Source organism: Aulonocara stuartgranti, assembly GCF_965226115.1.
Source record: "Aulonocara stuartgranti genome assembly, chromosome: 15".
In the NCBI taxonomy this organism is placed as follows: domain Eukaryota; kingdom Metazoa; phylum Chordata; class Actinopteri; order Cichliformes; family Cichlidae; genus Aulonocara; species Aulonocara stuartgranti.
Window position 1 is genome coordinate 22682961 of NC_138951.1, and position 22966 is coordinate 22705926.

At 41.1% G+C, this 22966-nt stretch overlaps 1 protein-coding gene across 6 annotated transcripts in view; it reads right to left on the reverse strand.

The window, feature by feature from the left end:
• Positions 1-22139, reverse strand: part of vash2 (vasohibin 2) — a 45853-nt gene extending 23714 nt beyond the window's left edge. Inside the window, exons 1-5 of one of the 6 annotated variants that reach the window (XM_082505171.1) lie at positions 21837-22139; positions 20336-20613; positions 5434-5522; positions 5175-5231; positions 4795-4935 (exon numbers count right to left, since the gene is read on the reverse strand). In XM_082505171.1, the coding sequence (XP_082361297.1) occupies positions 4795-4935; positions 5175-5231; positions 5434-5522; positions 20336-20613; positions 21837-21849 (578 nt within the window). In that variant the 5' untranslated portion in view covers positions 21850-22139. Of the gene's footprint in view, positions 1-4794; positions 4936-5174; positions 5232-5433; positions 5523-20335; positions 20774-21289; positions 21497-21836 lie in introns of those variants that run through there. The other 5 variants (XM_082505167.1, XM_082505172.1, XM_082505170.1 and 2 more) reach the window with 5 other exon arrangements.
• Positions 22140-22966: the final 827 nt, after the last annotated feature.

Sequence of the window (22966 nt, forward strand, 5' to 3'; positions counted from 1 at the left end):
AAGACGTCACAAATGAAGGCAGGATTCGACTGCATGTTCATACCATAAAGACATGTCAGTCCTGTTTTAGGCCACGCCCCAAAACACACCCTTCTTTATCACCTATTTAACTTAGAAACTAAGCTTCGTGCTGTATTAGGTCAAACTCAAGACTGGCTATTAATACTGATGAGGAAGGTTTTTACTGAGGTGACAAATCAAGTGATTGAGGGTTGATTTTCCAATTGAATTCTATATATTAGTTCTGTTTTTGCAATCACAAAAATTTATAGCTACTCGTTATTAGAAGGAAATGCATCCAAAAGATCAGATTTTCAGTAAATTATTGAATCTATATTTAGACAGATCTCATCCTGTGTACTGCACATCTTCATGCTACATGCATCCAACTGTAGCAATCTGTTCTACCATACAGCAACAGAGAAACTTGGAAGATGTCTTTGTGGGCCAGTAGCCAGCCATCTGCTCTATTCTGCCTATGGATGGAAGTCTGCCATTGGTTAGAACACATGTCTGTCACTTCACCAGCCTGGATGCCACAGCACTGCTGTGTTGTCATTAAATATTCACAAAGCAGACCACTGATGACATGCACATACCAATGTATTTCAATGTGTCTCTCTGGCTGTGTGGGGGAGTTTGTGGTTTTAAAGTAGAACACGGATCTAAACAGGGTTGGCTGGACAGTCAAGTAAAGAAACCACTGAACTTCCACAGTCAGCGTGCTGCCCAAGTGACTAAACCTTGGGATGAATGCTTGGACGGTCACACATAGGTTTTATTTGTGCGCAAACATACCACCTGCATTATTCCCCTTAACAAAATAACTTAATCAATTAATAGCACAGTCAAAATAGAGTTAAATGTGTTAAGAATGTGCTTTTGCTTGTATCATATTGATCATATATTGAAATATTATTTTAGGTAGGCACACTGTTTTCAATCCACAGACTCAGATATTGATACACCTTCTTAACTGGTCCACTTGACATCCCTCTCACTTACAAAAAGGATCAGCAAACATCAGTTTATCAAAACAACACAAACCTGGTAATTTCTTTGCTACTTTTAGCAACTTTTTACATCCTTTCAGCAACAAAAGCCTATGGAGTTCACTACTTTGCAGCAAGATCGTGCCTTCCTGGCACAGAACAGAGCTCTCTCTCTGCACTGTTGATTAGATCAGTCAGAGGGCAGCTCTTTCTATCGTCCCGTTCTAGTTGTCTTTTTTTTTTAATTTGCAATCATGTAAATAGATATCAAATCACAGCACAGTCACTATCTTTGATTCTTTGAAAATATTTACTGTTTTTACTGTTTGTATTTACTGATTACCAATGAAGCTCAAGAAGCCCCCAAAAACTGATCCTGGGTATCCTGATATAACCGACTGTCACAAAATTAATCTAAACCACAATAGTTCTGACAAGAGATAATTTAAATCAGGGTTGATGATTGTCTTATCCTATTCTAATAACAAATATCATAAAAAATATTTAAACATGTTCATTAGTAAGAAGCTTTTATGAGTGTCATATTTTATTGTGATTCCTTTTCTTCATTGGCAAAAATGAAGAATGATCCACCAATGACAAGAATGCCTGGACGCCAAATGTTTATGTTTGGCATCAGCTTTAACTTCCTCTGACAGATTCCTGCGAGTGTTTCATTTTGGATCAATATTTATCCTACAGGATGAATACAAACATGAAAATCATACACCAACACACCCTGCTGTTTCTTGCTAATGAATGCTTCATTAGACAGGCGTACTTCCTGTGCCAGAGGACATGTGACACTGCTAGCAGTAGCTCCCTGACTGAGACTGCGACTAAAAGAGCACCTATCACTACCTCACACTACTCATCCATCTGTCAATTCTAAAGCAAAAATTAAAACAAACCTCTGTGGATTAGTTTCTCTGCCCCACAGGGATGCTCTAATGCAACAGAAATCCATACTTGTTCTGTTTCTGAAAAGCAGAGGTAACTGAAAAAGCTTAATAATAAATATAAATTCGTTGCAGCAACAATGTTCTGGTTAACTCTCTCACTGTTCCTCTTACCTTTTGCATCCTTTTCCTCTCCAATCCTCTACCCTCCCTTCCTCAAGTTTCTATGTCAGTGCAAAGATTAAAGATAATATTTTAGAAGCATAAAATTCCCTTTACATATATTTTTTCCTTTAATCAAGGATATACTAGGATACTTCCAGCTTTGTGGTCTTTCCTTATTTTAAAACAGTAAAACCTTATATATATATATATATATATATATTACATGCTTCATGCTGTTTATATATATTGTATAATGGCAGATTTTGCTGGATTATTTTGATATTTATAAACAACTAAGTTTTACACTAGGATTCAAGTGGAGGCTGCAAAGCACCAGTCAGTGATGGCTAATACAATGGGACATGTCACACACACACACACACACACACACACACACACGCGCGTATACATGCACGCATGCAAACACATGCATGCACACACACAGAGCTGGTTGGACCCAAGATAAACCCTGCGTATCCTGGAGAGATTTCAGATCACTGATAACGTGGAAGAACAGAGAACCAGAAGCAGACTAAACCCAGACAGACAGCCCCCACCATTACAGACTACAACAGTGGCTACTCATCCCTTTTTCTTGCCTACGTTTCTATCTTGGCTTTCCACTACTTCTCACAGCGTGACTCTTTCTCACAAATGAAGTGTTTTGATTGAGTTACCAGGTAGGTTAACGTTGCAGGTAAATGTGTGTGAATGACACTGGGTCATTCTTGTTTCACAATGATCCATACAGATTTTTATGTCTTTTAAGTCACTGTATTTTATGTGTGATAATATTATTTAGGACATTATTTAATACTGATGATCCATTGCGTTAAGACATTTCAAAATCAACTGGTTAGGTTGGTTATGCATTAGCATAACAATAGCTGGAATCCAAGGAAGGCGTGTCTATTAATTGGTGTGGCCTTGGTTGACATTCAAATTACACGTAAACCACTGCGGTCAACAGGTGAGGCCTCATAGCTCAGTGGTTAGAGCACTGGTCTTGTAAACCAGGGGTCGTGAGTTCAATTCTCGCTGGGGCCTGAGAACTTTTCTTTTCCCCCCGCTTAAATTATATTTATCAGTCCTGACCTCATAACACAACCAAAGGTGAAACCACACAATTACTGTCTCTTATAGCTCTGAATGTCACTGTGGGGTTCTTTAAAGGGCATGCAGCAAATGGAAAAACAAAACAAACAAAAAAAAACTAAAACTGCCACTGTCTTATAAATTCTCCTGTCCTATGGTGACCCCCCGCCCCCCAGAGCTCCTACCGTCCCCCCCAGCTCACTCTCTCCCTAAAGCCAGTCTCAATTAAAGTCACTGTCAGCTGTCACCCTTACAGCCCTTGAGGAGAGCAAATATGAAACTAGCACATGCGAAACTGGACCAACAGTTCACAGACGGGGAGGGAAATCTCTCATCTGGTGACACTCAAAAGTCCTAGTTTCCTGACCTGCTGCTTGTATTTGAAAAGTATTTGGTTGCACTGAAACAATTTTAATATATTTTGTTTTGCAAACTAAGCCATTATTTCACAGGTGTGCAAATCCAATCAATCAAATGAATGTTGCAATGCAATGTGGTAGGCTTTATAAAGTGTGGACCGAAATTCAAAAAGAATTCAACTTCTGAAAAATCATCCATCCCTTTTTGCTCTGCTTATCTAATTCAGGGTAAGGGATGAAGCATATCCAAGCTCTGTTGGGGCAACAGGTGGGGTATACACTGGAAAGGCCATACAGAAAGGCCCCAGACTGGATTTAAACACAGGACCATCCAAACCGCCACTGTTCAACATCTGCTGATAGATCAAATAATACTTTGTATCTTTCAGTTTAATGGTTAAAGCTGGTAATATATTTTTTCAATATGGAAAAATGTTACTTTTGACATGTTACTTTGGTCTGATAAACATAATCAATGAAACAAAACAGAAGCAGCACATTTGCTACAACAGTCATTTTAAACAATAACTCTAAATCAAGGATGGTTTAACAGCTGAATGAGGCTGAATTACACTGTTGGGGTCAGCGCCTTAGTGAATTTACCATTTAAAAATAAAATCACTTTATAACATTTTCTTCAAAATGACACACATACTCAGTACAAGTGTATTTCTGTGAAGATAGCCATTTGGGTGTCAACTGGCCTTTGGAACCAAGTAGCCACTAGAGTAACTGCAGTTTTTAAGCACCTCTGCATGGCTTTATTTGGAGTTTAGTGCATGGAAAAGCATTACAGTTCAGCATATCAAAAACAACAACAACAACAAAACAACTGGCAAATCACTTGTGGTAAATAGTCAAAACAAACATTTCCTTTTAGAACAATGATGAAGAACGAGTTCAGATTCTAATTTTGCCATAAGCAAACATGTTTTCAAGGAATTGAAAAAACACTTTCTCAAATCGCAATAGAGAAGGAGTTGCAAAAATAAAGCACTGCTGCTTTCAAATTTAAGCTCTGCTGGATGATACTAAGCTGGTGAGTATTGGGGGGGGGGGGGGTCGGTTAAACTTTGAAGTGGGCTTGTTGCCAAGCAACACGGCAAGCGCTGGAAAGAGTGGCAATGGTGGGGAGCATTAGGATATTACAGCAGCATGTCTTATTGATTTCACCCACAAATAACAAAATGACCTTTTGGCCCTCTGCTTAGTGTGTGTGTGTGTGTGTGTGTGTGTGTGTGTGTGTGTGTGTGTGTGTGTGTGTGTATATACAGGAAAGGATACATTCCCAAGATGACGGCCTCGAGGCATTTGATTGGTAAAGACTCCCTGATCATCTCTCTTGCTGTCTCCATTAATCTGAATGGGGAGGAAGATGATGAGACGAGGAAGAGGAAGGAAAGGGAAGGGTTGGAAGCAATACACCTTGCACAGAGACAGCATTGAATTAGACACATGATTTAGGCACTGTGGTAATGTTACATCCCAAAGTCATAATCAAGTAACTCAAGCAACTTAGCTGTTGCTTCCTATTCAAGCCAGCTTTTCATCCAATCAGTAAAGATGATGACAAAAGGGTGATAACAGGACAGTTCTGTTTATATTACTGTGATTGAGTCACAGTGTACAGTTACATGTACTTGCCAAAGCTGCAGTTCACTTACCCACACAGTGGACGGCTCTTCTTGATTTCAAAGAACTGAGTTCCTGTGTGGTTATATCTGATGGAAATGTCAGGGACAACAGCGACTTTACAACACTTCAGTCCTGTGGCTCAACTCCTATTGACATAAGTGATTATGGTGTTTTGATCACTTAAAGTCTATAAGAGCATCCAATGATGTGAGGCACAAGCAGGACTAGCTTCACCTGACAGATAAAAGCTTATACTGTCCTCCCTGTCGTGCTTGTGATAAAGGATACTGCAGAGCCTTCATGAAGTTTTGGACGGCCAACAGCCAGTCTGGGACAGACATGGATGGCTTGAAAGTTGGAATTGAGGGAATTGGATGCTGGAAAGAGAAAAAGAGAGAGCATTAGAGATATTTTTTCCACATCATTTTCAGTAAGTCGACATATGGTAACACTCAGAGCCCCCAAACCACCTTCCGCCATCTTTAAAAAAACCCTGCATTCCTAATGTGCTGTGACTCATTGCATCTCATATAGCTGACACACACCGCTGTTCCTTAAACCAGTCTTCTTTATTTTTAAACAACAAACACCTCATTAGAAACTCACCTCTCTTTATACTCGAGTGCAGTGCATGTCTGACACACAACATGAGCAAGTCTCTAACTCAAGATATTAGGGTCATGTTCTCTGCACCACCTCTACGCCCACAGATACCCACATGGTGAACAGCAACATGTGGTGAAAATGAACTCCCACTGCTGCTTTGGCAGCTGTTTCACCTCAACAAGAACCACTACAAAGAGGAAACAGCAGCTGCAAGTGTGGATACATGAACGGACGCGACCACACCAAGAGAGGGTGAGTCAGGCTGAAATACAGACTGAAGCTTCCTCATACACAGGCAGCCTGCGTGATGTACATATGTGTGTGTGTGTGTGTGTGTGTGTGTGTGTGTGTGTGTGTGTGTGTGTGTTTGCGCGTGTGTGTGTGCAGGAAGGGTGAACCATAGCACAAGGCCTATCATTTCCTGTGGGTTTTGCTCCATTCTTTATTGACAGCATAAAAAGGGAAGTGAGAAGGAGGACAACAGAACAACATGGTGACACAGCTCTGCATGCTACAGTGTTTTTGGTCGCTTGTCTTTCGTTTCCATAAAGAAAGATTTAAAAAGAAGGAAGTCAGAAAGGTTTGTTTTACAGTCCCACAGGAGGTATTTCACCTACACGCTTCAGTTGTTGGCCTCGTTCATGTATGATAAACAGACACATTTCTAATTTAATCACTAATGCTGTCACAACAAACAGAGTCACACTGTAACCCAAAACATATTTATAAAATTGCAGCATTATATGTTTTTTTTGAGCCCAAACTTAAAATGATAGAAATGCTAATTTCATTTCTATGTGCAGCCAGCTTCTTGGTAGAAGGCTAAGCTATATGACACAACTAAATTGAAATGATCAAAGGTGATTAACTTCGGACTGGTTCAAGGGTTTATGTGATATGTTATGTGGAACATGCAGTTAAAATTCACATACACACTTTAGTGTATTTATGTTTGGGCCAGTGTAGCCTCAGTGAAACTGAGCTGATGCTATCCTACATCTGACCGTTTCATCTAGGTCCCTTGGTTTGTCCATAATCTACGATGGTTTGACAATTTTGACAGTTAGCCTGATCCCACTCAGTACAGTACTGCTACAGTATACAGGCTACACACACATATGTTTAAACTAATATCTGACAAGGCTCAATTGAAATTGAAATCTATTAAATCTAGCTTAAATGGTTGCCAATTAACTTGTGTTTCCATAGAGACAAAAAAGTCAAATCGACTTTAAAGCAGACGCCAAGCCAGCCAGGCAACCTGTCAGACAGTAAGTCACAGAGCAAATAAAATAATCAGCCAACTGGCCACTCGTACAGTTATTAGGCAAGTCAAAAGTCATTCAGCCCATAAATCAGTCTGCCAGCTGGCCCAAACCAGTAAATAGCAGGTTTTACTACCACATAATCTCTCATGTAGTGAAATCCTCACTAAGGCGTTATGGAGTGGCTACAGCAGCTGACACACACACAAACACGTGCGCGCGCACAAACACACTAAAGCGGCTTTCGTCTGGGTCAGGGAGTGAGATGAGTGATGATCTCTCCGTTATCATCCTCCCCTCTCTCCTTTCCGCTACAGTAAAAGGATGATGGTGACTTGCACAGCTTAATGTCCTTGTGAAGCGTGCGTTAAGCAATCACATTGGACATATATGTACAATATGCAGCACACTCTTATTAACTATAATATACTGTAGACAGCAACACAGTGTCAGGATGCAGTAGCCTTCCCCCTGTCTATTAAGAGTTCAGCTTGGAGAGCATCAGTTCAGAGCCACAGTTAACACTGATAATTAATCTGTCACTGGTTCCTTTCCTGTTTTCCTCCCTCCTCTGTAATCTTGTCCCTTTTCCTCTTTCTTCTCCAACCATCCTTTTGTTATGTTTTTATAGTCATCTCTACTCTACTCTACTCTACTCTACTCTTCTTTTGCCCTTTCTTTCCCATTATATTCGTATCTATCATCTTTTTTCCCCCCTTTCTGTAACGCCCCTCGTTTTTCTCCCTCTTCTCATATGTCATTTTGTCCTCCTTCTGTATCTTCACCAACATGTTTTTTCTCCACCTCTACAGTCCAGAGCCAGCTTTACATCCACCAGGTCTAAACATCATCTGTATCCGTCTCCCCTCTGCTGGGTCTCAAGGACTAACATATCCCATCCAGCAGCACAGACAAAATACAAAGCGACTGGGACACAGAGGAGACAGTATGACTGTCCTGGTTTTTGAATTTTAAATTGTTTGATGGAAATGGGGGATGAGCAGTAAAAGGCAGTATAAGAAAGAAAAGGAGGTGGAAAATAGTAAGAGAACTGCAGAATAATTGCCAAGAGTCAAATTAATTTTATAACTAGTTTTAAGAACAGGCTCAGCTGTTGTTAACAAATTATTAAAGCTGAGCAAGACATGTAAATTTATTTACAATTCCATGCCTTATCTATCCAAGCTTTTTGGGAGTATAAATAAACAGATGAGTGTTTTTGTCTTTAATGTATGCTGGGTAATACTAAGGTGACAGATACTACAGATAGCTGTGTCCTCTACAACCTTTAAAGCACTTTAGCTCTGTGTGATGAAATATTCAAAACAAATAAGCAGGACAGAAAGAGGGAGAGAGACCGATCAAATTTCCTGTTGTCAAGTTATCTTTAGAGCGGGACATCCCAAGGAATGCCTTTTTCTCTGAGCGTGTGTGCAAAAAAGACAGCTGAGACACCAATGATTAATCCTCAGCATAAGACTTCCTTTTTTCATTTGTATGAAAAGTAATGACAGCATTCCCTGAAGGCTTCCACTAGTTCACTGCAGACAGCAGTACTTAACTGTGGCTTGTATCTGCTGCAAGACTATGATAAGCACACACACACACACACACACACACACACACACACACACACACACACACACACACACACACACAGTTTCAGTTTATGGTCATATTAATTAAATTTTAAAATAAAAGCAACTTTGCTATCTGTGATTCAAATCTGATGCACACACACAGTCACCGGATGTATATATTATATATAATGTTCTCCCCCCCTCCCTTTTGCACAAGTCAGGCTACATTTCACTGTGTGTTATACCTGTATAACTATGCATGTGATGAATAAAGAACCTTGAACCTTCTTGAAGATTACTGCTGCTGTCTGTAATTCTTTGCCTCAGAGCACATCTGTCTGCAGTAATCCTTGTTGGCAGGCGTCCATATGTATCAACGTCCGAGCCAAAACATTTCTACTTGAATTACACACATAGGGATGTCTGTAATTCAGCAGCACTGTTTTACTCTGGACCCTGATATATATTAGGGCTGCCACGATTAGTCGACTAGTCACGATTACGTCGACTATCAAAATCGTCGACGACCAATTTAATAGTTGACGCGTCGTTTGAAGCTTTGTAATATCCCAAAAGACGCAGGAATAAGTAGTAGGATTTAAGAGTGTAATAACGGACTGAAACAGAAGATGGCAGCACTGCATGTACAAGGATGCCAACCGTTAAACCCTGAAGAAGAAGAAGACATCTCATATTTTCAAAAGCGCTCTGACGTTTTCGGAGACGTCTGTTACCCACCAGCTCGATACCTAGCCCAGGTTCAAGGCTCACTAGAGCCCGTGAGAACACCGGACTCCCGGCACATCATTTTCAAACCCACCGCTGTCTTTCGCTACTCAGGTTAAACATGATATACAAGTCACTAAGATAACTTAAAATGTTATTGTTTGGCTTTTTTCGGTATTTTATTTGTTCCTGAGTAAATCAGTTTGGCTGCGATTCAAGTTATAGTTTTTACACAGCTGAGTAAACGTCAAGCAGACAACTGACTATCAGAAGTGTGAGATGCTCGAGAATATACTCCGGGGTCCCGTTATATTTCAGATAGCAAGGAGCAGACGGCTGAGTTTATTAAACTTCACCGAAACAATCTGTAAATTTCATTAAAAATTAAACAATCATCTTGTCTTTATTTTTAGTTAGCACATACCTAAAACACTTAAAAGCTGTAAGCTAATGATAGTTATATAAGAGCAGATGCATGCTGGTGCAATAAGCTGTAGGTTTTACGCTCAATGGATGCATGATCTGATTAGTCGACTAATCGCAAAAATAATTGGTGACTAGTCGACTATCAAAATAATCGTTTGTGGCAGCCCTAATATATATAACAGGTCATATTCGCTAAACTATCCCACAAAAATAATATCATTTTGGGAATCTGTCAGCTGCAGATTTTTTTCCTGCTTTCTTGTTGTTATGTCACTTGTTATGTCACTCAGGTCATTCTGCTGGGGCAATGCTAAAAGGTTATAGTTGTACTGTGATCTGTTAAGGCCAACCAAAATAAATAAATCCTATTGTCATTGAAGAGAAACATTTACCCTTAAAAGAATTCCTCCCTGAAAAAAAACTGAAAAACGTGATGACCAACACTTTGCCAGATGTAGAAAAGTAAAGCAAAAAAGCCATTACACTATGGCTTTTTAATATTTTACATTGGGTTGAGCAGGTCACTGCAGGGGCCATGGTTTTGCATTTCATTGCCCTGTTTTCTCTCTCTGACTTCCCATTTACTCTACTGTCCTGTCAAAAACTGTCCCCTGTCCCTTTCTTTTCACCACTGCTACAAAATCTCCAGGCATCAGAAGATATAACCCCTGCAGACTTCCTGCTTGAGGCTCTGAGCTGCATGAAGTAGACATGTGATTTTGAGTTTGGTTTTAGCCCGGACAACGTTGGCTATACCCAGGAGCTCTTGCATCTCGCCAAAACAACTGGCTCTCCTCCACTGGTGATGTAAACAGACCAATCAGCGGTATCATTGAGAGTGGAAGGGGATTGGCCTACGTAAGAGGAAGACTGCAGAGCTGTAAGGTTTTTAGGTTGGGTGGTGCAACAGATGAAAAGTCCAAGATAAGCTCATCCTTGGTCCATAAGTCTTGCTTGAGCTTCATCACGTTTTTTTTGGAAACTTAAGTAAGCAAGCCATGATGATGATGCTAAACATATGTTCGCAGTGACAAAAGTTAAAAACAACCTGATATCTGTCTGTGGAGCAACACCTTAACTCAGCTTTCTGTATTCTATCTTTCTACAGCTGTTTCTTAGATTTATAGTGCACATATTATTTATTAATGCACTTTGCTCTACTATCTACTCTCTTAATCGTACCTTTTACTCTTCTTTAACTTAACCCAATTTTTCTTTTCTTTTTTAAAAATCTGTTGCATACATAAGTTGTTTTTCTGGCAGTATAAGACCCTCACTATGTACCTGGAGGACTTTTACTTAATGTTGTTTATTGTAGATTGTATTTTATTCTTTATCCTGCTGCTGTAACACAACAATTTCCCTTGTGGGATCAGTAAAGTAAAGATTAACCCATCTCTCTAAACAGATTAAAATCTATAGTGCAGTATTTATTAAAGTCAGTCAAGTGTATAAGAGTAAGGACCAAAATCCAGTCCATAAAGCACAAATTAAAGCTAGGAGAAAGGCAGTCAAAGTCTCGTGATTTAAAATAGTGAGCAGGAACCAGAAGAATCGAAATCCAAATAAAAATCAACATGTCTGCACTTTTGAAACAATGGCTGGTTGTCTCTTAGGAACCAAATTTCACCTGATTTTAGACTCTAATCAGAAGTAAATTGGTTAGTGTGATTTAGTGAATGGTTGCAAATAAGCTGTATTCAATCTGTTGTAATAGCCTGAGAAGATTAATTGCCATCGTTCAGCCAAGTGTACATGTAAAGACTGGGACTTTTTAGAGGCCACGGCTACCCGACCAGATTTAGCCCAGAAAACCAGGTCCATGGATATTGGGTGCTTCGGGGAAAGAGAGTGCAAAGGAAATGAAAAACAAATGTATCCTTCCCCTCGACTGACAGCATCTGTACAGTTAGATTTAGCTCATGTTCCACTGACCAGTAACCAAGCCTCAGATGTAGCACAACAGAACACACAGCAGGACATGAAAACAGACTCATGCTTCAACCTGTCACGCTGTGCTTTTAGGGCTTACCGAAATGTTTCAGATAAAATTAGTGAAAATTTAAAACCCTCAGGAAAAATTGCAAAGTGAGCACTGGCTGTAATTATGGTGTAGTTTACAAGGCTTGCAACTTTTGGAGACACTATATCCTGAATCAAATCATTTCTTTCAAGCTTTGGTTGTAAAACAGATCTTTGCTCTGTAGAGTTCTCGCTTGTTTTGTTTCCCCATCAAAAACCCTTCAGGCAGTCCAGTTGGTATTCAGAGATTATCCACCACCCAGATTGTATTAGAGGGATTATTTGGGTGCTGTGGTATGGTGTTAGGACACAGAGAATGGTGACAAGGATTCTGGTCATAGACTGTAATACTGACCTATATTTTAAAAAGCATGTCAAGCTACCACATGTTGCACTATCTTTACAAAGTTATATCGTGGCTAATGATGTTCCTCTCACCATTTGTCTTACTGTCATACGACAAATGGTTTATAAAATGTAAATTTATATAAATTATAAATTTACATTTTATAAACAGCAGCTGTTAGAAATGTCACATTAACAGAGACTACCAAATTCAGATTACACTATATGACGATAATATGCTAATTAATAAGTTAATTAAACATTTTTGGCTTTCACTGTCGGTCCTATTAGGGAAGCAAAACCATTTTCACTCTCATGTCTTCTCCTTGTTCTCTTTCCCCACCTTAAAGCACAGTTAACCCACCTTGGTTAGTTGTGACTGTATCTGTGGTAACCACCCGTTTTACACCTTATAGACACACACACACATACACATACTAGAAGGAGTATCAGGTTACAATAATGGATTGGATTTATATAGCGCTTTTCAAGGCACCTAAAGCGCTTTACAATCCCACTATTCATTCACTCTCACATTCACACACTGATGCAGGCAAACCACAGTTGTAGCCACAGCTGCCCTGGGGCAGACCGACAGAAGCGAGGCTGCCATATCGCGCCATCGGCCCCTCTGGCCAACACCAGTAGGCGGTAGGGTAAAGTGTCTTGCCCAAGGACACAACGACCAGGACAGAGAGAGCAGGGGGATCGACAGCAACCTTCCGGTTAGAGATGAGCTTCCCAATCCCCTGAGCCACGGTCGCCCCACGGGGCCAGGTTACATATCAACAAAGTTACAATGGAAACCAACTGACAATGGAGATACCTACATAAAGCACCAACACAAGACATTACAATAGACAGAGACAGGAATCGAAATCCATGGAAACAAATAACAAAAATGGTAGATGAAGTATAACTTACATAGCTGATGGTTTTTTTTTATTATATTTGTAAATCAGATTTAAGTGGTGATTCTTAGCATTACTTAACGTCATATTAGTTCATTGGTTAACTTAGCTAGCAGAGGAACTCTGTTGGCTGTTATGAGATTGAATTGAGTTAAGCCAATTTTGCAACATAACGGTACTGATCCCTGGTTAAAGGTGACCCCCTGTGAATTTTTGCCTAAGCTCTCAATAACGCTTAGAATCACTAGTGACTTTGGTGGTCTGATCTTGACCTGCGGCGGGACAGATTCCAACTCCACCTTTGAAGTGGAATCATGTTCATGGGCTATGACACCGAGTTGACTAAGAACACAGACTATGAGTTGTAGTCCAACACAGCGGACTTTTAAACAGTTTTATTTAACAGGTTATTTGTGAGACTTGATTCATAATGTATGCAAGTCTAGATTAGACACACTGAAGAAAAAAAACATCAATTTGAAGGTTTTAAAAAGTAGACTAATTGTTTACATAAAAATGTGTTTATATTTTCTTCGTATTAATTATTGCTTCACTGAAGACTGCAAGTTGTAGTGTGTCTTACAATATGCAACGCTAAATCTGTCCAAAAGTAGATACTTCTACATATACAAGGCACAGTTTAGTGTGTTTGTGTGCACACACAACCTGATGCTGTCCTTGTATCTGGAACACAGTAAGTGAGTTTGGCATTGCTAGCCAACCAGGTCACTAATGACCACATGGCCAATTAGCAGAGCCAAACAACAACCGGATTCCCTTCACCTCTGCCTGCAAAACAACAAGCATTCATCCAAATCACTGACGGGAAACTATGAGGAAAATCTGGGCTGAGGGGCCTCAGAAGCAACAGACAAAGATAAATATGTGTTTATATATATATATATATATATATATATATATATATATATATATATATATATATATATATATATATATATATATATATATATATATAAAAAAAACACCCAGCACGCCCCTGCGGGCGGTTTATCCTTCAAGCTCGGGTCCTCTACCAGAGGCTTGGGAGCTTGAGGGTCCTGCGCAGTATCTTAGCTGTTCCCAGGACTGCGCTCTTCTGGACAGAGATCTCCGATGTTATTCCCGGGATCTGCTGGAGCCACTCGCCTAGCTTGGGAGTCACCGCACCTAGTGCTCCGATTACCACGGGGACCACCATTACCTTCACCCTCCACATCCTCTCGAGCTCTTCTCTGAGCCCTTGGTATTTCTCCAGCTTCTCGTGTTCCTTCTTCCTGATATTGCTGTCATTCGGAACCGCTACATCGATCACTACGGCCGTCTTCTTCTGTTTGTCTACCACCACTATGTCCGGTTGGTTAGCCACCACCATTTTGTCCGTCTGTATCTGGAAGTCCCACAGGATCTTAGCTCGGTCATTCTCCACCACCCTTGGGGGCATCTCCCATTTTGACCTCGGGACTTCCAGGTTATACTCGGCACAGATGTTCCTGTACACTATGCCGGCCACTTGGTTATGGCGTTCCATGTATGCCTTGCCTGCTAGCATCTTGCACCCTGCTGTTATGTGCTGGATTGTCTCTGGGGCATCTTTACACAGCCTGCACCTGGGGTCTTGCCTGGTGTGATAGACCCCAGCCTCTATGGATCTTGTACTCAGAGCTTGTTCTTGTGCTGCCATGATTAGTGCCTCTGTGCTGTCTTTCAGTCCAGCTTTGTCCAGCCACTGGTAGGATTTCTGGATATCAGCCACCTCCTCTATCTGCCGGTGGTACATACCGTGCAGGGGCCTGTCCTTCCATGATGGTTCCTCGTCTCCCTCCTCTTTCTTGGGTTTCTGCTGCCTGAGGTATTCACTGAGCACTCGGTCAGTTGGGGCCATCTTCCCAATGTATTCTTGGATGTTCGTTGTCTCATCCTGGACTGTGGTGCTGACACTCACCAGTCCCCGGCCCCCTTCCTTCCGCTTAGCGTACAGCCTCAGGGTGCTGGACTTGGGGTGAAACCCTCCATGCATGGTAAGGAGCTTTCTTGTCTTTATGTCAGTGGCTTCTATCTCCTCCTTTGGCCAGCCTATTACCCCAGCAGGGTATCTGATCACGGGCAGGGCGTACGTGTTGATGGCCCGGATCTTGTTCTTACCATTCAGCTGACTCCTCAGGACTTGCCTGACCCTCTGCAGGTACTTGGTGGTTGCAGCCTTTCTAGCGGCCTCTTCATGGTTCCCATTTGCCTGCGGGATCCCCAGGTACTTGTAACTGTCCTCTATGTCTGCAATGTTGCCTTCTGGTAGTTCAATCCCCTCAGTTCTGACTACCTTCCCTCTCTTTGTTACCATCCGACTACACTTCTCCAGTCCGAACGACATTCCAATGTCATTGCTGTATAGCCTGGTAGTGTGGATCAGTGAATCGATGTCTCGTTCACTCTTGGCATACAGCTTGATGTCATCCATGTACAGGAGGTGGCTGACAACTGCTCCGTTCCGTAGTCGGTATCCGTAGCCAGTCTTGTTAATGATCTCACTGAGGGGGTTCAGGCCTATGCAGAACAGCAGTGGGGACAGAGCATCTCCTTGGTAGATCCCGCACTTGATGGTGACTTGTGCTATGGGCTTGGAGTTGGCCTCTAGTGTTGTACGCCACATCCCCATTGAGTTCCTGATGAAGGCTCTTAGGGTCCCATTGATCTTGTACAATTCTAGGCATTCCAGTATCCAGCTGTGGGGCATTGAGTCATAGGCCTTCTTGTAATCAATCCAGGCAGTGCACAGGTTGGTCAGTCTGGTCTTGCAGTCTCGGCTGACTGTTCTGTCTACCAGTAGCTGGTGTTTTGCGCCTCTGGTATTCTTGCTAATTCCTTTCTGTGTCCCACTCATGTATTGACCCATGTGCCTGTTCATCTTAGCCGATATGATGCCTGACAGGAGCTTCCATGTAGTACTGAGGCAGGTTATTGGTCGGTAGTTGGAGGGGACCGGTCCCTTCTTGGGGTCCTTGGGGATCAGGACCGTCCGACCTTCGGTTAGCCATTCCGGGTGTCTCTCGTTAACTAGCAGCTGGTTCATTTGTGCTGCCAGACGCTCGTGGAGTGCAGTCAGCTTCTTTAGCCAATAGGTAAGTCGCACCTTTCTGCAACTCCGTTAGTTGGCTAACCTCCCTCCGTGCTACTTTGATCTTGCCCTCTAGCCTCCTTCTCCATGGAGGGTACTGCCCCTTGTGGCTGTTCAACTTGTAGCCAAGCATCTCACTGATCACTGCTGCCGTATTGTAGATCAGCTTGTTAGTGTCGGTAATCGTGGTTGTAGGTATTGTCCGTAGTGCTGCATTAACATCATCTAGCAGACCTTCTGAGGGTACTTCACGTAATCTTGGTAACCGGCTACGGGGTATCCAGGTTTCAAGCTTATATATATAAGGGGTGCAACGATACACAAAATTCACAGTTCGGTTCGATACTTTGGTGTCACGGTTCGATATTTTTTCGATACAAAAGAATGTTCATGCATTTTTAATTTGTCATTTATTAAAATTATACATATATATTTTAACTCAAAAGCACAGTTTTTAAATTTAACCCTAACCCTTGTGCATGTTTTTTATTTTGACAGCGAATGCGCACCTGCGGACCACTTATGTGCAGCCCTGGTTATTTAGCTCATCATATTGCAGCCACAGAAATTCTTTTGTCCATGAAACCATAAAGCTGCACTTTCTTTTTGCCTTATAGTCTGATTTGTCATAACTTCTCCGTTTTGTGGTAAGCTTTTCTTTGGCTGTCACTTCTTCACCCTGACCTGTCTTATTTGGCTCAGCAGAACTGAAATGCTTTTACACACGCACTCACATAAGCTCAGCGATTCTCTGCGCGATCAACCTCTCACATGTTTAAGCTTGCTGCGGGAGATTTCACTTGTCATGTTTGCATAGTAAGCTAACGATTAATAAGACGATGTCAGAGGAATTGGTGCACAAATTATCATCACTCACAGATCAGTGCTGTCGCTCTCTATACACAGTTCGCACGATTGCAAAGTGAAAGCAAAAAAACAAGTGCAAATTCAAACGCGACTTCAATATGTCACATATTGACAGTGGCTCACCGATGCCAATGACATAATTACCCAGCTACATTTCTGAAAGAATGCAAAAGCATTGACATATATTTTTCCTACAATAGCCCGACGGGCAGGGAAGAGATAGATTTTGGTAGCCCGACTGAAAAAATCTCTAGCCCCGGGACGTCGGGCTAGCGATATTGCGAGCCCTGTATCTGATTGAGGAATCACTCATCTTTGGAAAAGAGAGTTTATTACAGAGAAATGTCTCTTTCCAAAATAAAAGCTATACTATCCGCTTCTTCTGGGCTATATTCTCAGCAGCATATTAAACATATAAAGAGAATCATGTGCTAACAGCTGTCTAAATGACTCAGCTAAAGTTAGTAGCAAGCTTGCTTTTTTTTGTCTGCTTCCACTTGTCTTTGCACTAGGATGATGTTGGCGTAAATGTGCAGTCATATTCGTCGTGTTCCCACTAGTGCTTTCAGGTTAATCTCGTTGAAATGACCTTAACGCCACAACACGGCAAATCTCCGTTAACGAGCTACCGCCGATCGCTCCGTGCATGGGGCTAGACGGCCAACACGTTAACGAGCTAACTGCGCTAACACACTAGTTCACACCAATGTAATTGAGCATTGCATGGCACATCCAACATACTGTTTTACTTTAGTCCATGACTCGCTTACCTTCAGGGTCATACGTCACATGAAAACCAAAATAATTCCAAACGCCAGATCTGAATGAGGTTCAATTTGCCTGTTGCAAGGAGAGCTTAACTTCTGTCTCGCTAGCTTGCCCTGCGCTCTTCCTTCTGACAATGCTGTCTGTGTTGAACGCTCAGTGGATCTGCGCTGGACAGTGCAGCCTAGGCGGAGTAGTCGAACACAGATTCACTGAGCGCTCAACACAGTCAGCATCGTCAGAAGGAAAATTGATAAAATAAATTACAAATGTTGTATTGTTCGATACATATGCGTACCGAACCGAAAGCACTGTATCGAACGGTTCAATATCGATACGAATATCGTTGCACCCCTAATATATATATATATATATATATATATATATATATATATATATATATATATATATATATATATATATATATATATATATATATACACACATACACATAAATAAAAATTCAAGCTCAGGTCCTCTACCAGAGGCCTGGGAGCTTGTGGGTCCTGCGCAGTATCTTAGCTGTTCCTAGGACTGCGCTCTTCTGGACAGAGATCTCCGCTGTTGTTCCCGGGATCTGCTGGAGCCACTCTCCTAGCTTGGGAGTCATTGCACCTAGTGCTCCGATTACCACTGGGACCACCGACACCTTCACCCTCCACATCCTCTCGAGCTCTTCTCTGAGCCCTTGGTATTTCTCGAGCTTCTCGTGTTCCTTCTTCCTGATGTTGCTGTCATTCGGAACCGCTGCTTGGGTCTTAATGCCACTATAAGCATACCCTATTATTGTTATCGAAACAGTCTTCTAACAAACAAACAGGTTATGATAATAAGCCTGTGTGTGTGTGTGTGTGTGTGTGTGTGTGTGTGTGTGTGTGTGTGTGTGTGTGTGTGTGTGTGTGTGTGTGTGTGTGTACGCGTTTCAGAAGTGACACCGAGTCCCACTCAATGTGACAAATCCAAAATGCAGAACTAATTTCAACTGACAGGTATGATGGCTCAATTTAGCACTACTGTTGTCATGGTAATGCCATGCATTTGTCTGTGTGTACACCTGAGAGTGTGCATCCGAGAAACAACAGACTGTGAAAACAGGCTGACATCAACACCTAAGGCGACCATTATGCCAACGACTTGGAGATACACTATCTGATGCCCCGACTAACATTATAAAAACATAAATTCCTCATTAAAGTTGGAACAGTCACAGCAACAGGAAGGATAACACAGCTAGATAACAGTATTTTTTATAATGCAGTGACTCAGATACATGTATTTATTTAAAAAAAATTTCTTTGCAATGTTAACAAATGATCCATACAAGTGTAGATTCATCTAACTGCAACAATTAGTCAATTAAATGTAGTCAACTTTAATCACTGAATCTGTGAATAACAGTTTATACTCAGTGATGTGCCTGGTTATAGATAGGATATGTGAGAATTAAAATGTGTTTTAGCTAATCAGACGTGAGGATTTCATGTCATACAAGACAGAAAGTGAAAAACAATTAAAAAGCTTCACTTTGATTCATTAAGGAAATACCAAGCATACTAATCAATAATAAAAATGACGAGTAAGTGCATTGCAAGATAGGATATAATATAGAATATATACTATATATAATGCTTTTAAAATCCATCTGTTCGTTCAAAAAGCTCTTGATGATTTAATATATCTTGTGGCAGCCAAGTATGTTATGTAAGGACAGAGTTATGTCCCAACATGGCTATTCCACATACCCATCTCTAACCCAGGCAATCATATAGTCCCTACAAACTAGACAGCCTAGTACATTCAGCACATTCAGAAGATCTTTGAATTTCTTTGAGATGAGAAGATTCAAGGAACCTCAGAGGGCTCAGTGAAACCCTTCACAAAAAGTCCATTAACAGTGAAGAAAACCTTGGTGCACATCTAACTGTCATATTTTTACTACTACACACAGTGATGTCATTTGAAAAGCCCTCTGGCTCAACTGAGAAATATTACGCTATGGTGTTATGAGAAAGAAGGAAAATTAGCAGGAAAATTAGACAAAATAGTTCAACTGTCTTGTGCTATGCCAACCAGGTTTTCTTTTGCAACCCGGTTTATGCTGGAGTCTATCATAGTTGCTTCAGGCAAAAGAAAAACTGGGGTGCAGTGAACACCAAAATGCTGCCATAAACTCCATCTAAATGTAATGAAATAATAAAAAACTAGAGTCCATAAAGCACTAGGATCACACCTGTCTCAGAGCAAGTTACTTCTCAAATCATGATCAAACTTGGCCTTCATTTTGATGTAAGATGCATATCTGAACCCTTTCGTGTTGAAAGGCAGACATACAAACACCTGCTTTTGTAGGACATGCACACACACAAGGTAAAAACAATTCCAACCTTACTACTGTGGTGAGTAAAAATGGCATGCACTTCTGTAACACATAAACGATAGTAACAAATCAAAACAAACCAACAGATGTCTAAGCATAACATCTAGTTTAATTAATAAAGACATTTGTTGCAGTAGAGAATTTAAAAGCACTGAGAGATGGCCCAGTCCCTTGGCCAGCTGGCTTACCTTGGGAAGGTATGTAGCATTTTGTATCCTGTCCACCATCTCCTGTCCGTCAGGGTGCACGGCCGCCACATGGGACCACATCCTCTCCCAGGTGACACTCTCGATAGGAAAACCAGATCGATTAACGTAGAAAAGAACCCCTCCATCCTTCTCCTCTTCCTCCTCGGGGGATCTCGAGCTGTTCTTTGGGGGAGACAAAGAGGAGGACTCCTGGGTGCTGCAGCGGAGGAGACAGTGCGAGCTGGTGCTCTTGGACCGGCCATGCCTGCTCAGCTTGGCTGTTGAGGTGCCAGTCCGGTTTGGGGAGTTGGGTCCAGTCATTGGCCCCAGGAAGAAGTAGAGGAGGAGGAGGAAAAGTTAGGGCAGGCAATCTTCCTCCAGCTACAAGAGCTTCTTTTTGTTAGTGAGCAGTGCAAAGCACATGTTGATCTTCAAGGTCTAACGTGGTAATGGGGGAAAAAAAGGAAAAAGAAAACGCATTAACTCAACTATGCTTTTTAAAACGACAGTACATGTACATGACTGCCCAGCAAGGATCACTACAAAAAGTGTTTGTATAACACAGTGGGGATTTTTTCAGGTACTTTCCACTGAATTGTTACAAAAAAAAAAAATCAACGTTATCCGTATTTAAGAAAAGGGGTGATTGTGATAAAGAAGCCAAAAATGCAGCAACAGTCGACAATAAATGTACCAAAAACAATATATGCATAAATAATAACTTCTGATTCCAGAGTAGCTCAACAGCTGATAAAAAAAAACCCTCCGAGCATTAAAAATCAACATTAGCAGTCATATAAACTCATGAGTATGAAATACACAGTATTTCGACACAATATAGCAATCTGCGGAATGAATTGATTAAATCTCACTAAAGTGTAACTTAACAGAGCAAAGGCAACTTAATGTCGACTTAAGTTTTTCTTTTGATTGAATCAGCTGAAATATCCCAACCGTTATCATCCTAACCGTATCGTGTTTTCCAGGAAGGCTTCTATTTCACATAAACAATCGGACTCCCGGTTGAAAAGGCATTAGATCTGAAAATCAGTCACCAAGGCGAGGTGTGTTCCATTCATAACAAAGCGGCGTTGTCCACCACAGGCTTTAAAGTCTTGTTTTGGTTCAAGGCTTTGTAACTTCACCTCTTCTGCTATATGTCAAGCTAGCACAAGCTAACATTTGCTAAGAAGGAATTAGAGCGCGATTCCTTTCAAAATAAAACCAGTACTTTGGTCAATCGTTCATAACAACTGATTACTGCGAATCACCAGAGAACACTCACAACTCCATCATTTGCTTGCCTGTAAGGCTTCTAAAACGTGTTAAAAGTAATTACGCACAGAACCGTAACGAAACAAATCATTTGTCTGTGGATATGTTTTTATTTTGATAGCGCCGTCCAGGAAGTTCCCCTCTACTGTTTTTGCTAGCTTTGCCGCTGTATCTCGGAACACTGCGGGGGCCGTTGCCTCCCACCACCACAATACGGGGAAATTACCTCGTCTCTGCATTTCTCTCTGTCAGCAGCCTGCAAGGAGCCTCGATATCAGCTACCTCCTCAGAAAATCCAATTTCATGGTGATAAAAACGCTTCTTTACCCTCTCATGTGATTAAATCATTGGGGATAAAACGGTCCTACTAGCGGCCACTGTTCTCCCGTATCTGTCCGTTGCTCGTATCCCCTACGGTTGCCACTGCTCAACAGCTTCTCATTGGTCGAGCTAACAAAGAGAGGCGGGTCAGAGAGTATTCGCTACCTTTTTTGGATCGGGTGGTGCCCTCTGATTGGTTAATTTTGATGGACGAAGAGGTCAACAAGTGATAGATCTGCAACAAATTGGATTTTCTTCCACTTGTTATAACTGTTGATTTGGAATATATTGTTTTAGGGGCTGGACGCTTTTTCTTAGTAAGAATGAGTTTAAATACATTGGAAGAAACCTAAGCAAATAGATAGACTACAGTCAAATTATTCTAATGGCATAAATTTATAACCACACACATCCCATAATATAGAGTTATCAGTTTTATTGTGATTTCCAACTGTCAATAATGAATGCATTTTTTTAAATAACAAAAAAAATATTATTATTATTTTTTACTGATGTTACAATTATATGTGAAACATACTAGAAACAAAGTAGACACGTGAAAACCTCCCACCTAGCATTAGATGTGTGGCACAATAATATACAGGACCTGTTGGGTTTTTTTTAAATAAAAATTGTCATATTATGTGTGATATTTTTGTGGCACTCGACGCAGCAATATGAATAATGGGCTGCTACATTTGCAGTAGTAACGTAACTTGACTTAGAACGCCACCTTATGGACAAATTGTTTGTTACAGCACACAAACAATTTGGCACACCTTAGTCGTTTTCTCTTTTATAAGAATGGCTTCTTGACAACCACCTTCCACTGTCAGCACGTCTGATGCCACTTCAGCAAACACCAGATGAATGAACTGAAGGTCTAGATCCATCTCTCTGCACTATTGCTAAGGAGCACTTTTGACAAGACAAGAAAGTGTTGCTTTTTGGAAGCAAAATATACAGAAATCAGAGGTGGCTCAAGACTTCTGCACAGTACTATATGGATGTCGCCTCCCATATAGTACTGACTCC